Source organism: Octopus sinensis, linkage group LG7 (genome assembly GCF_006345805.1).
Source record: "Octopus sinensis linkage group LG7, ASM634580v1, whole genome shotgun sequence".
Classification (NCBI taxonomy): domain Eukaryota; kingdom Metazoa; phylum Mollusca; class Cephalopoda; order Octopoda; family Octopodidae; genus Octopus; species Octopus sinensis.
Window position 1 is genome coordinate 21151710 of NC_043003.1, and position 16244 is coordinate 21167953.

General features: G+C 38.7%; 1 protein-coding gene across 1 annotated transcript in view; it reads right to left on the bottom strand.

Moving 5' to 3' along the window:
- Positions 1 to 12026, bottom strand: part of LOC115214259 (fatty-acid amide hydrolase 1-like) — a 50812-nt gene extending 38786 nt beyond the window's left edge. The window contains exons 1-4 of the mRNA XM_029783396.2: positions 11884 to 12026; positions 5973 to 6206; positions 1717 to 1830; positions 383 to 439 (exon numbers count right to left, since the gene is read on the bottom strand). Coding sequence (XP_029639256.1) covers positions 383 to 439; positions 1717 to 1830; positions 5973 to 6200 — 399 coding nt within the window. The 5' untranslated portion in view covers positions 6201 to 6206; positions 11884 to 12026. The remainder of the gene's footprint in view (positions 1 to 382; positions 440 to 1716; positions 1831 to 5972; positions 6207 to 11883) is intronic.
- Positions 12027 to 16244: the final 4218 nt, after the last annotated feature.

A 16244-nucleotide genomic window follows, 5' to 3' on the forward strand; every position in this document is an offset into this window, starting at 1 on the left:
AAAGCAAGGGTTTGAAGGTAAAAGATAAAATATAGTAAAAGATAAAATATATAAACACACTTACATACATGCACACAAGCTTACACATACACACATATGTATATATGCAAATATGCATCTGCACATACACACACATACACACATATAAGTGCACATACAAATACATATGAGAAAGAACCTTGAACAATATACTGACTACACAGATTGCACCTCAAGCATAAAGATACACATGAAGCAACTATAAACACAAACAGTACATGTAACAGAAGGAACATACATAGAACACACATAGAACAATATAGGATAGTATATAGAATAATATTTAGAAAACACATTGTAGGCTACTTGGAGAATAAACTCAGAATGAATCAAGTTTTCTTACCTCAGCTTCAGGAATTATTGCAATTAAACAATTGGTTTCCTCTTGAGCTTCAAGTGCCTGTATTAGAAAATCAGAGGTTAGACATACTAAATATTGGTTTATAATATTGGCAAGAAAGCATATATTTTGGGGTGGGGAAAGGATAATCATCATCATTATCGTTTAACGTCCGCTTTCCATGCTAGCATGGTTGGACGATTTGACTGAAGGCTGGTGAACCAGATGGCTGCATTAGGCTCCAATCTTGATCTGGCAGAGTTTCTACAGCTTGATGCCCTTCCTAACGCCAACCACTCTGAGAGTGTAGTGGGTGCTTTTACGTGCCACCGGCATGGGTGCCAGTCAGGCGGTACTGGCAATAATCTCGCACAAATCTTTTTACACATGCCACCGGCACAGGTGCCACCAGCATGGAAGCCAGTTTGCCGCTCTGGCAACGATTACACTCGGATAACAGCTAATTAAATTGAATCTTCATTATATTAATGGTATTTGTTTTATCAGCCCTTGAAGCATGAAAGAAAATAAGAGTCAATTTCAGTGAGATTTGAACTCACAACATAAAGGCATGTAATTAAAAACCACAATCTGTTTAGCTGCCACAATATGGATTATTATGACAATAACCCATAGAGGATTATTCTAGTGAAGGAATTATTATAACCTTGTATGTGTGTGTATGTGGGCATGCATTCTTGGAGTAGTTGGCATTAGGAAGGGCATCCACCCATTACCATTTCGAGTCAAACCATGTAACACAAGCCAGCATGGAAAATAGGTCCTAAATGATGATGATGATGAAGATGATGATGAAGATGATGATGATGATGATGATGATGATGATGATGATGATGATATAGATATATATATATACAACAGATTCTATTCAGCTTTTGTCTACAAAATCCATTCACAAATCCTTTCACATGGCACCAGTTTGAGAGTTCTTGAGTTATAGGGTATGTGGAGTCACCTTTTAATCACCATTACTCTTAGGTTCATTCTGACCCAATACGATAGTATCTGTCAAGGTTCTATTTAAGGGTTAAATAGATTTTCCATGGGATAGAGGATGGTCCCATTATTTTTGAGAAAGCAGTGGGGAAGGTAGCTCTTGTAAATTACCAATAATCCTTGCAAATGACCCATTTTTTAGAAGCCTTCAGCAATTACTAGCTGCCAGCTGGTAATGGCTAAAGGTTCTTATTAGGAAGATTCAAAGTTTTAGCACTTCTTTCAAGCTTGCTTTATAATGATACAAGTGAATAAAATATAAGAATGGTTTTAAAAAGAAAGTAATCAGAAAAAATTTAAAGTAATAAAAGTAAAATAACCTTGTATTGATAAGCATGAAGAACATCAATGGCTTTTAATGAACGGTCTTTGAGTCGTCTCTGAAGTTGGACAATGTCTAATGATAGAATTTTATTTCTCATTTCTTCAGTAAGCTGAAAAATATAAAGAATTGGGTTGAAAAATACCTTGTATGAAAAGGAATAAAAAGTATTTTAATATTTTATTCCTGGATTTACAAGTTTGAATTTGACTTTATGAAAGGATAATAAAACAAGGGAAACAGAACCAGTGTGTGTTTTTTATTATCAGCATAATTAGTCTCCAGAGGTACAACTTCCTTAAAGTTAGAAAAACTGGCTGCAACTGAGAAGGAACACAGAACCATGAGAACAAGAAGTCGGAAGAGAAAGAAACATAGTGTGAACGGTAGAAGTGGAAGGAACAAATACAAGAATTCTCTTTAAAAATTTCAACAAGTTTTTGCTTTACAATGGTAAATAAAAGAAGTCTGATAGGGCATAAGGGTGTGAGAGAAAATTCAGAAAAACATGCTTTAGAAAACCCAAATGCTCATACAAATTCCAATATTCAATATATTTCCCAGAAACAGGAAATAATGATTTTAAATTTTGCATCAAGACCAGTCATTTTGGTAGTGGAGTAAGTTTATCACATCAATCCCTGTGTTCAACTGGTACTTATTTTATTGATACTGAAAAGATGTAAGGCAAAGTTGACCTTGGCAAAGTTTGAACTCAGAATAAGAAGACAGACAAAATGCCTCTAAGCATTTTTCCCAGCATGCTAACCATTCTGCCAGCTCACCACTGGCAGGATTCAACCAGCTCACTGTCTTGACACAGAAACAGACAATAAAAAAGTTCAAATGTCCAATGAATTTTACAATAAGCACACATGACTGAAGGTTCAGTAGCAATGAGATATATTCACAATTAGATATGATGAAGTTTTGAAAGAGTAAGAAAAAGAAAAACAAGATAGATTTTTATAAGAATTCCTGTTATGGTGCATAAAGAAGGATTCTTCATAACTGACTTTGCTGGTGAGAGCTTGAACTGTTTTAATCCTTTAGCATTCAGATTATTCTGTCAAATATAACGTCTATTTATTTACATTGTTTTGAATTAATCAGGCATTATTTTGTAACCTTGAGATTTCAATGATGCGATTGTTTATGTTCAAAATGACATTGTAGGGTAGGTGTGAGATGTCAGATCTGGCTGGTTTGAACATAAAGCAAGTAAAATGTTTTGGATGAATATGGCCTGTTTAAATGCTAATGGGTTAAACTGAAATTTCTTTGTGTACATTGATGTCTAATACATAGGTTCAAGTTCTGATTGGTTACTGAATGTACAAAACGACAGACATCCAAGAATTATGAAAAACCTAGAAAACCCATTGATACGCTTAACCCTTTTCTTTATGTAACACACAATCCAAGAAACATGGAAGCATACAATACCATCCATCAGAATACAAACCCTTTTGAGGAAAGACCTGTGAATGAAAAACACATTTGAAACACGCAGAGTTATTAAAAGTATAAGACAACGTATGCTTCTAAAATCCACTTACTAGTACCAAGAATTCAATTCCAGCAGTCAAAATCTCAATGTATCAGAAATATTTCAGCACAATTTCGATTAACTTAGGAAAATATGTTTATTAAAAAATATCAACCACAACTAAATACTCAATAACAACACACTAGAATGAGAAAATTCAATTTATTCACAAGAATAACTAGAAACAATAGAAATAAAATAAAAGTTAAAGTAACAGTCCTCTTCTGGGATTTGAAACCCTAACTCCAAACTACTGTACAGTTAAACATTGCACTTTCTCAGAACTAGTAGCTAATGTCACCAAAGGCTTTACCAATTAGATTTTTTACTAATTCAGCTGACCAAGACAAGTGACTTCCTCAGGGAATCAGTCAACCAGAACTGTGGATGATTGTCAGACAAAAAGAAGTTACCATGACCTTTGACAATCAAAGGGTGATCAAAACAGTTGGTAAACAGTGACTTCAGCAGGACATATACATAGATGCATATATACATATGTACACACAAACATGTGCACGCACGCACACACCACACACACACACACACACACACACACACAAATATGCGTCTATATCTATATATCTCTTGCTATCTCCCCCCTCTCTCTCTCTCCCTATATATGTATATATATATATATATATATGTGTGTGTGTGTGTAATGTGTGTATGTGCGTGTGTAAATTGCTTTTTTTCTTTTCCTGGCAACTGATTCTTGAAGAATATATAAAGCCATAGATCAAAGCATGTAAACATTAGGTTGAAAATTCCTTTTGAATAGAAAAAAGCCTTCACCTTTAAACTAGCAACTAATAGGCTATTTTAACTGCCATACGGCGACAAAAGCTAATTTAATAAATTTGTTAAAAAAAATACAACACTACAATTTGTTTTAAGACTCAGGTGCATTTTCAACTTCCAAAACCAACTCTCCTATATATATATATATATATATATATATATCATCATCATCATCATCATTATTATTATTAAAGCTGCAAAATCATCACAAAAATATCACCAAAAACTGCCACTCAGAGTTTCAAATTTTCCTGTTCATCAAGTAATGATTGCTTTACACTTATGTTCTTACTCTTTTATTCTTTTATTCTTTTACTCATTTCAGTCATTTGACCGTGGCCATGCTGGAGTACCACATTAAAGGGTTTTACTTGAAGAAATTGATCCCAAGACTTAGTCTTTGTAAGCCAAGTACTTATTCTAACTACTATGTTACAGGGACATAAACATATCAACATGAGTTGTCAAGCGATGGTGGGGAGACAAAGATGGACACACACACACATAGAAATATATGTGATATGCTTCTTTCAGTTTCCATCCACCAAACCCATTCACAAGGCTTTGGTTGGCCTGAGGCTATAGGAGAAGACATTTGCCCAAGGTGCCACACAGTGGGACTGAACCCAGAACCATGTGGCTGGGAGGCAAGCTTCACACATGATGGGCTTCTTTCAGTTTCCTATTAGTTTTACTCATAAGGCTTTGGTCAGCTTGTAGCTATAGTCAAAGATATTTGCCCAAAATGCTGTGCTACTTATTTACAGTCAATTGAATTTAGTCACTGAATGCTGCATTCACCTCCAGTAAGAATGACACAGCATACTGATAGCAAAGGAATGAATACAAATCTGATATGTGACTTATATAAAAATGAAAAACTGGCTATCAGTTGTTTGTCAAGTGGAGCCAACACCAAACCAGGCTAATTAGTTGAGAATCAGAAAAAGAAAAACTAATGAGAAAAATAAGAATAAACCAGGTGCAGTCATGGCTGTGTGGTAAGAAGCTTGCTACCCAACCACATGGTTCTGGGTTCAGTCCCACTGCATGGCACCTTGGGCAAGTGTCTTCTACTATAGCCTCAGGCCAACCAAAGCCTTGTGAGTGGATTTGGTAGATGGAAACTGAAAGAAGCCCATCGTATATAAGTATATATATATGTATGTATGTGTTTATGTTTGTCCCCCCAACATCACTTGACAACCAACACTAGTGTGTTTACGTCCCTGTAACTTAGTGGTTCAGCAAAACAAGACTGATAGAATAAGTACTAGGCTTCCAAAGAATAAGTCCTGGGGTCAATTTGCTTGACTAAAGGCAGTGCTCCAGCATGGCCGCAGTCAAATGACTGAAACAAGTAAAAGATAAAGATAAAGATGCCAACTGAAGGTCCAATATTTGTTGCAGTGTTTTGGCTTGTGTGTCCCATTGATTCTGACAGTTATGCCAGCAAAGTTCAAGGCCCTTGATTGGGCCTTACATACTGGACAGGGTCAAAGGATAGAGGTTATACTAATGTGGGTTTGTGTAGGGCCAAAAAAAAAAAGCCCAAAGAAGCATTAATGATAATTCAAAGCCAACAAGACTTGGGAGAGGAAGGCCTTCCCTCAGGAAATACCATGCCACAAAATAAAAAAAGAGGAAGCTGCAAGGAAGACAAGGAAGAGCAGGGATTCAACTGGAGAGAAGCAGAGAAACTACCAAGAGTCAAGAACAATAAAGAAGAGTTGTCAGTGGCCTAAGCTCCATAGGAGGCAAAGAACTTAAGAGAGTGAAGAGAAGAGTGGCATGAGAGAGAGTGTGAAAGAGGGAGAGTGCAAGAGGGGGGATAGAGAAGTAGTGTGAGAGAGAGGGAAAGAGAAATGATGTGAGAAATTCAGAAACATATTTCAAATACTTACACTTGATTTCTGTAACCTTTCCTTTAAAGATTTTAGTTGTTCTGCACGTTTACTGCGGGCTTCCTCCATAGCTCTTTCAACTTTCATGCGCATGCGTTGTCTGTTGAGTAAACTGAACAGAAAGGTTGTACCTGACACCACCAGGATTGCAAAAAAGCCAGACTTAATGTAAGGAAACATGTCCTCGGTCAAATAGTGCTGACAGTATTTACGAAGTGTTTCTTCCATCTTTCACTGAAAATGAAGCAACATTTTTAATCAGACACATGTGAAACTACCTGATGAGATTACTTTTTGCAAAATGTATTTCACACATCATTTCTGAAATGACTAACACGTATAAAGGAATTTATATAATTGAAAATTTGTAATAAATACATATAAATATGTAAATTGAGAGACCATAGCTCCAGCAGAATGGACACATGGGTAGAATGTCTCAGGGAAAGGATCACAGATCAGATTCTTCAACCCAAGCCAGATGGGTTATATATATATATATATATATATATATATATATATATATAAAGGCAGAAAATTTTCTGGCATCTGTAATTCCGAACTTTTTCATATTTTGTTCGCCAAAGGCCCTTTAATAAACACAATCGTCGAAAGATCCTACAGGTGTTTACACTGGAAAATACACACCTTTCACTCAATAGTGACTAATATAGATAACCCCTCGATTTCCCAAAAAAATTTTTGCTATATTTCACCCCAATAGTCAAAAAGATTTTCTTATATTCCCAATTACTACTATCCATTCTTGCGTTGCCTCTCACCTCGCCCGATGCTTTCTCCCTTTCGCTATCTACTTTCCTTTCTCTACAGTAAACATAATCGAACACACAGACACAGACCTTTCACCTCACAGCTGTCAGTTTTCTGACATCTACCCATCCACAAACACAATCACGCATTCAGACACACACATACACACATTAAGACAGTTATATACAGTCACACACACAGGCACTCATTCACAAAAGAAATCATTTAAACCCACCATTCTTTTGACCTGCATTCTCTCACCTTACTATTCTTATGCCTCCCTCCTCCTACTTCGTTTGAACTCTTGAACATTTAGAAACTTCTAGATTCTTCTACATTCAGCCACTCTGACGTCACTCATTATAAAGAGACACTCATTATCGCCATGGGCTCCTTGAGAGCGGTCAGCTAAAAGTTTTTGGTGCATTTTGATGTTGACATAAGTTCCTTGATTTTCCTGATGAGAAATCTGCATAATGTACTCCTTATTCCTTCGGAATTAGGAATATGCAGCCTTCAAAACATATGTCAAGAATAAAGGATATTTGCTAACTAGTCGTTCAACTCCATTCTTTCATATACTTATATATATATATATATATATATATATATATATATATATATATATACATACACATACACACATGCATACATGTTCCTGTAACATAGCAATTCTCCAAAAGAGTAGAGTAAGTACAAGATTTAAAAAATAAGTATGCCATTGCAATTTTTTTGACCAAACCCTTGAAGATGGTACCCCAGCAAGGCTGCAGTCCAATAACTGAAACAGTTCTCATCCTCCTCATCATCATAGAATGTCCCCTTTTCCATGCTGGCATGGGCTGAACAGTTTGACAGAATCTGACAAGCTGTAAGGCCTCGTCAAGCCCCAGTGTCAACTTTTGACATGGTTTCTATGGGTGGGTGTCCTTCTTAATGCCAAGCACATTACCTACAGAGTGTACTGGGTACCTTTCTTTGTGTGACTGGTGCTAATGAGGTTACCAAGGTAAAAAACTAAGGAACAGGGAGAAGGAAAGAAAAAAGTGGGTGGGAGAGGAAAAATAAGAAAAGAAACACTTCTTTGACTATATGGGGGTTGGGTAGTATTAAGGAGGGGATAGGGTGATCGTTCTATGTCAGGTATTCTGATTGAAGAACAAGCCCAGGTGGTTTGTAACAGAGATATAAGACTGGGTAATTGGGAAACTGGAAAGAAGATGAAAGTGGTGGTGGGGTGTTGGAGTATCTCAAGATACAGAGGATTGCAGGAGGTAGATAGAGGGAGGATGGATGTAGAGGTGGGTGTCGTGAGGGAAGGTGAGAGATATTGGTGTGGCTCAGGGAGCTATTTTAAGTGGGGTGTGATGTGAGGGGGAATCAAGAGTGATAACAGGTAAGAGAACTGTTAAGAATGGAGTATATCAGAGAAGAGCAATGGCTAACTCTCACCTTACTGACAGCACCTCCATGCATGGTTTGGGAAGCTAGAACAAGCCATTAAGCTATCTCAACCTTCCTCAGAAGCAGGGCCATTGCATGACTTTGAGAGGCACCCTGCAAATTTTGCTTCGAGGCCCCATCCCTTCAATCAAAATTCATAATCTACACGCCTTTATTATCTTCAAAAATCAAGCATAGTCCCTTACATAGTCCCTTAAGCATAGTCTCTTACACATAAAAAAACTAAGGGTATTTCTTTTTTCTACCCCTCTGTACATAGATAGATATACACCCATACATACACACACACACACAAACTTCTGGATGTGGGTGCAAGTGTGTGTGATCGTGCACACATTCACATGTGCACACCTTGTTCTTGGTACAGAAAGAATTTTGTCTCCAGTTTTTATTGCCTTAGTAGGTCAAAGCCCACTGTTCTGGGTACAAAGCGACTAGATTTTCAACAAAGTCAAATAACAATGCCAAATATAATATATATGGAGAGAGAGAGAGAGAGAGAGAGAGAGAAATGAATAGAGAAAGAGGGAGTGACAGAGAGACTAAGAGACGTGTGTTTAGTATACGTCTCTCTCTCTCTCTCTCTCTCTCTCTCAAATATCAACCTTGGTTGGGTATATGTATGATCATATCCATTTCAATCATGACCATTCTGTATTTTACTATATCATTGATGGGTGTGTCCTTTACTTTTAATGATAGTAAGATGTGATTAGGGATAGATTTAACTATTACTTGCAGTATCGCCCGGCGTTGCTCAGGTTTGTAAGGGAAATAACTATATAAGTATTTTTAGAGATGTAAAGTATAATAGCCATCTCAATATGGCTAACCACAAAGGGTGGGTGTTACTGTAGCTTTTTACGTTCTGAGATTTAATAATAAATTTTTAGAGAGTTACTTCCCTTATATATACCAAAAATGCATTAAAAATGGGAAAAATTTATGGTAATTTTTTTTTTAAATCGTAGACTCATCGTAGACGCGTGCTAATACTCAGAAGGGCTCAATATGAATCACGACTATAAGATACCCGGTTTTGGTTAAACTGCACCGCAAAATGTGGGAGTAGTTAGGAATCTAAATCATAGGAGACAGACAGCACACAACCTTACTTTTATATATAAAGATATCTCGTAGACTATCTTATTCAAATTGTTATCTATTATAATGATGATCTCCAACAGAAATCTCATTATATCATTCATTTATAATGAGATTTTGATATTTAGGCAGTGTGTTACATATCCCAGTACCACAATATATGTATGTATGTATGGATGGATGGATAGATGGATGGATGGATGGATGGATGCATGTATGTATGTATATATGTATGTATGCTTTGATGTATGTATGCATGCATGTATGTATATATGCATGTAGGTATGTGTATGTAAGTATGTATACATACATGTATGTATCAATTGTTTGAAGTGGTGTACAGATTTTATTTATTAAGAAAAAGAAGGTAGTCAAGATTTTAGATAAAAACTATTTATTTCATGCTTTCATCTGTTTTGGGAGATTCCTCATGAATGATATATTTATAGAAAATTCATACCTTTTATATATATATGTGAGTTAGTTGAAGCCAACTCACATATAAAAGGTATGAATATAGGCACAGGCATAACTGTATGGTGAGAAGTTTGCTTCCCAACATGTTTCCAGGTTCAATCCCACTGCATGGCAACTTGGGCACATGTCTTCTTCAGTAGCCTCATGCCAATCAAAACCTTGTGAGTGGATTTGGTTGATGGAAACTGAAAGAAGCCTATTGTATATAAATCATCATCATCATCTTCATCATCATCATTTGACGTCCATTCTCAATACTGGCATGGGTTGGACAGTTTGACAGGAGCTGGAGAGCTGCCTAGGTTCCATTTGTCTGTTTAGGCATAATTTCTACAACCAGATGCCCTTCCTAACACCAACCAATTAACAAGAGTGCACAGGACGCTCTTAATGTGACACCAGCATAGTGCTTTTATGTGACATTAGCATGGACTCTTTTACATGGCACCAGCATACATACATACATACGTACATATATATATACACACACACATATATGTATATATATATATTTATATATTATATATATATATATATATATATGATGGCTGCCCCCTCGTTATCGAGTATGGCCATTGCACAAAGCTTAACTGTTATTGGTGCTGAGATCGAATGTGACTTTTATTTGCTTTTTAAGGCTACAACCAGCTATTCAGTTGAGACTCACAGCACTATCAACAATCATGAACAATGTTGCTATCGTGCAATGCCTGTGCAAGAAGATTTTTTTTAAAGTGAGGAATGGCTGTGCACTGAGTCAATCCCACTCACTAAGCAACAGCAGCTATAATCTGAAAAGAAGAACAAGTCAACATCATCGGAAACCACTGAGCCGCAGGTTTTATGTCGGAGTTATCCCAGTTACCTGAGTTATCTTCTCCTAGAAGGATGCCCTAACAAAGGCTAGGAGTCCTTCACTCCCAATGATTTAACCGTGCGATCAGGTATTCAGTCCAATTATTTCTATGTCCCCGCGCATGATACAGCCTTAAGCCTTAAAAAAAAAATACACATTTATTGGATGCCCGTTGACTCTCAAGAGTTCCTCCACCCTTTAACGAGTTTTGTTTTTCATGCCGCAGGGTGTCCAATAAACACCCTCCTCACCAAGCAAGCTTGGTGTGGTTGCTGGTTTAGATGCCGATGGCCCAACCATGCAACAGGTTATACTGGGTTACATGTCACCAGTAGCACACGAAAGTGACCTGACATATATATATATATATATATATATATATATATATATATATATATACATAAATATATATATATATATATATATATATATATATATATATATATATATATATATATATATATATATATATATATATATATATATATATATACATACCTATATATATATATATATATATATCAAATATATATATATATCCTTTCATTTTAATGAAAGGATAAAATTTAAACACAAAAAGGAGGAGATGATATTTTACAGGTTAGGCACCTCTTACTGAATACAAATATGTCAAGAAACTTTATAGCCATAGCTATTCTTATCCAAATGTGTGTGTATGTGTGTCGGGAGTGTCTTTCTTTCTTTTTGTCCTTCATCAACATTTGACAACTAGTATTGACTTGTTTATATCTACATAACTTAGCAGTTTGGCAAAAGTGACTAATAAAATAAGTATCAAACATGAAAAATAAGCACTGGGGGATCAATTGTTTGTCTAAAGCCTCCAAGGCAAACTCCAGTAAGGTCAAAGTCTAATGGGAGACACAAATAAAAGATAAAACAAAAAAAGGTAACACAGATACGTGTCTGTGTATTTCAGTGTGTGTGTGTGTGAGTGCATTTGCATGTATATATATATGTATGTATGTATGTATGTATGTATGTATGTATGTATATGTATGTATGTATGTATGTATGTATGTATGTATGTATGTGTGTATGTATGTATGTACGAGTGAGTGAATGTATTTATGCATACATACATACATAATACATATATACACACATACTTAAATATATATATATACACATCCACATATGTACGGAGATACTTACATACATACATACATTCATATATAAAAGAGTGAAATTATGTTATCAAAAGTGTGCATTACTCACCAATTATTTATTTTTAAAAATGTATTGCAATCAGCTCGTGTCAGGTCACATGTGCAAGACAGACATGCGTTTTATTAAAACTCTAACTTGTAACTTAACAACACACAAAGGTTGATTTAGAAGATTCATCAGCAGGAGTAAAATAAATGTTAATAAATGCCTCGGTAAGAAATATAGATTAATGTACTTTTAAGCCTGCATAGTTATTTGTCAGGTTAAACTAGTGGCTGGATATTCATTTGATTATATCAAGCTGTCTTAAAGAGCGAAATGACCCAGACTGTGAAGTCATCCAAAGGTCTCTCAGTCATGCCTATTCATTGATTTTCATTTGATTACATAATGTTGTCATAAAGAATGAAATGATCAAGACAGGGAAGTCTTGCGATGGTGAATATCTCTCAGCATCATACACCCATACACACACAAGTTCATGCACAATGTACACACACACATACAAACACCTGTGCACACCTGTACTCACCTGTACACACCTGCACACACACACAAACACACACACACACACACATATATATGCACACACACAAACACATGCACACATACATATGCACACACACACACATACACACACATATATGCACACACACACACACATGCACACATACATATGCACACACACACACACACACACACACACACTTTTTCTTTTACTCTTTTACTTGTTTCAGTCATTTGACTGTGGCCATGCTGGAGCACCGCCTTTAGTCGAGCAAATCGACCCCAGGACTTATTCTTTGTAAGCCTAGTACTTGTTCTATTGGTCTCTTTTGCTGAACCACTAAGTTACTGGGATGTAAACACACCAGCATCAGTTATCAAGCAATGTTGGGGGGACAAACACATTCACACAAACACATACATCAAGAATTTTCAAAATAATTTTGCATGGAATTAAGTTTTAAAATATAGAGACTTTGACATTCTGGAAAAGAATGGTTTTTCAGAATAATGGTCCCCACTCAATAGAAGTAAAAAAAAAAATGTAGAAACACATCATAAACTTTTGCCATTTCCCTCCACCCACAGTCAATCTAACATTTTAAAACTAATGTGCAAGGGGGTGCTGAAAAGTTCCTGGCTTTGGGTAAAAGAAAAACCAGGAGGATCAGTTAATTATGATTTTATTCTGCATATTCCCTTCTCAGATTCACACACTTATTGCATCAACCCTTTAGTTTTTCTAAGCCCTGTAAAAGAACTCGGAAGGTTGGGCTTCCAACCAGGCATTTCGCGATACCCTTAAAGATTCATATATATAGCCAGCCTCACCTGGCACCTGTGTCGGTGGCACATAAAAAACACCATCCGAGCGTGGCCGTCTGCCAGCCTCGTCTGGCACCTGTGTCGGTGGCACATAAATTCCCCACTACACTCTCGGAGTGGTTTGGCGTTAGGAAGGGCATCCAGCTGTAGAAACACTGCCAGATCCGACTGGCCTGGTGCAGCCTTCGGGTGCCAGACCCCAGTTGAACCGTCCAACCCATGCTAGCATGGGAAGCGGACGTTAAACGATGATGATGATGATGATGATGATGATATATATATATTATATATATATATATATACACACACACACATAAACATACATATATATGCATATAACATCATCATCATCATCATTGTTTAACGTCCACCTTCCATGCTGGCATAGGTTGGATGGTTTGACTAAGGACTGGCAAGCTAGGAGGATGCAACAGGACAAGTAACATAAAGAACGACCCTTCATCAGTTGTTGGCTGTCTATCTACTCCTCGTTTTGAGCATTGAACAACAATATGAGTCTTTGAAGACAGTTGCTCTCATAAGTACCAAAATAAAATTTGGGATTTATGGACGGTCAAAGTTGGGAAAAAAACAGGACAGTGGAGACATATGAAGAAATCTAATGAAAATAACACTGTGGACTGGGTGCTTTTATGTTGCACCTGCACTGACAGGGTCACCAAGTACTTGCAAGACAAAATCTTTTAAGAGGGGAGGTGGTATTGGAGGAGGTGATGATGAGTAAGTTATAGTGAGACAGATACAGGTGTCTTGCTGTAGAGGAAGTACAAGGTTACCCAGCTGAAGAGAGAAAGATCAGGAATGAAGACAGAAACAGGTGTGCTACCATAAAGAAAATACATGGTTGCCCAACTTGAAGGAAGTGCAGAAAGAGAGTGGGAGACTGCAGGATTGAGGTGGTGGCAAAATGCTGGGCATACTCACAAGGAACAGGATCAGAGTATAAATGAGGAACAGAGTATAAATGAGGTGGTTGAGTAAAGGAAGAGAGAGTAGCAAGTGCCAGGACATATCCTCGAGGTTCAAATGCCATAATATAAGTGACTGGATATTGAGAAGGGAGTGTGATTAAAGAGTGCGAGTAAGTGGCGACAGACTTGGGTATATATAGAGTTGGAGGGGCTACTGGATAGCAATGATACAGAAGAACATGGGTGTGAGGACAGGATTGGGGAGTGAGATCTAAGCAAGGAGTGAGAGCTAGGCAAGGAGTGAGAGCTAGGCAAGTAGTGGGAGCTAGGCAAGGAGTGAGAGCTAGGCAAGGAGTGAGAGCTAGGCAAGGAGTGAGAGCTAGGCAAGGAGTAAGAGCTAGCAAGGAGTGAGAGCTAGGCAAGGGTGAGAGCTAGGCAAGGAGTGAGAGCTATGCAAGGAGTGAGAGGCTAGGCAAGGTAAGTGACAGCTAGGCAAGGGAGTGAGGAAGTAAGCAAGGAGTGAGAGCTAGGCAAGTAGTGGGAGCTAGGCAAGGAGTGAGGCTAAGGCAAGGAGTAGTGGAGAGCTAGGCAAGTAGTGAGAGCTAGGCAAGAGTGAGAGCTAGGCAAGGAGTGAGAGCTAGGCAAGGAGTGAGAGCTAGGCAAGGAGTGAGAGCTAGGCAAGGAGCTTTGAGAGCTAGGCAAGGTCTGAGAGCTAGGGGCAAGGAGTGAGGAGAGCGAGAGGCAAGGAGTGAGTGACGAGAGAGCTAGGCAAGGAGTGAGAGCTAGGCAAGGAGTGAGAGGCTAGGCAAGGAGTGGAGAGCTAGGCAAGGAGTGAGAATAGGCACAGGAGTGAGAGCTAGGCAAGAGTGAGAGCTAAGCAAGGAGTGAGAGCTAGCAAGGAGTGAGAGCTAGGCAAGGAGTGAGAGCTCAAGCCAAGGAGTGAGAGCTAGGCAAGGAGTGAGAGTAGGAAGAGTGAGAGCTAGGCAAGGAAGTGAGAGCTAGGCAAGAAGAGAAGTGAGAGCTAGGCAAGGTTGTGAGAGCTAGGCAGGAGTGAGAGCTGGCAAGGATGAGAGCTATGCAAGGTGTGAGAGCTAGGCAAGGAGTGAGAGCTAGGCAAGGAGTGAGAGCTAAGCAAGGAGTGAGAGCTAAGCAAGGAGTGAGAGCTAGGCAAGGAGTGAGAGCTAGGCAAGGAGTGAGAGCTAGGCAAGGAGTGAGAGCTAGGCAAGGAGTGAGAACTAGGCACGGAGTGAGAGCTAGGCAAGGAGTGACAGCTAGGCACGAAGTGAGAGCTAGGCAAGGTGTGAGAGCTAGGCAAGGAGTGAGAGCTAGGCAAGGAGTGAGAGCTAGGCAAGGAGTGAGAGCTAGGCAAGGAGTGAGAACTAGGCAAGGAGTGAGAGCTAGGCAAGGAGTGAGAGCTAAGCAAGGAGTGAGAGCTAGGCAAGGAATGAGAGCTATGCAAGGTGTGAGAGCTAGGCAAGGAGTGAGAGCTAGGCACGGAGTGAGAGCTAAGCAAGGAGTGAGAGCTAGGCAAGGAGTGAGAGCTAAGCAAGGAGTGAGAGCTAGGCAAGGAATGAGAGCTAGGCAAGGAGTGACAGCTAGGCAAGGAGTGAGAGCTAGGCAAGGAGTGAGAACTAGGCACGGAGTGTGAGCTAGGCAGGAGTGAGAGCTAGGCAAGAAGTGAGAGCTAGGCAAGGTGTGAGAGCTAGGCGGGAGTGAGAGCTAGGCAAGGAGTGAGAGCTAGGCAAGGAGTGAGAGCTAGGCACGGAGTGAGAACTAGGCAAGGAGTGTGAGAGCTAGGCAAGGAGCAAAGTGAGAGTAGCCAAGGAGTGAGAGCTAGGCAAGGAATGAGAGCTATGTAAGGTGTGAGAGCTAGGCAAGGAGTGAGAGCTAGGCAAGGAATGAGAGCTATGCAAGGTGTGAGAGCTAGGCAAGGAGTGAGAGCTAGGCAAGGAGTGAGAGCTAAGCAAGGAGTGAGAGCTAGGCAAGGAGTGAGAGCTAGGCAAGGAGTGAGAGCTAGGCAAGGAGTGAGAGTAAGCCAAGGAGTGAGAGCTAGGCAAGGAAGCTAGGCAAAATGAGAGCTATGCAAGGGTGAGAGCTAGGCAAGAGTGAGAGCTAGGCAAGGAGTGAGAGCTAGGCAAGGATGTG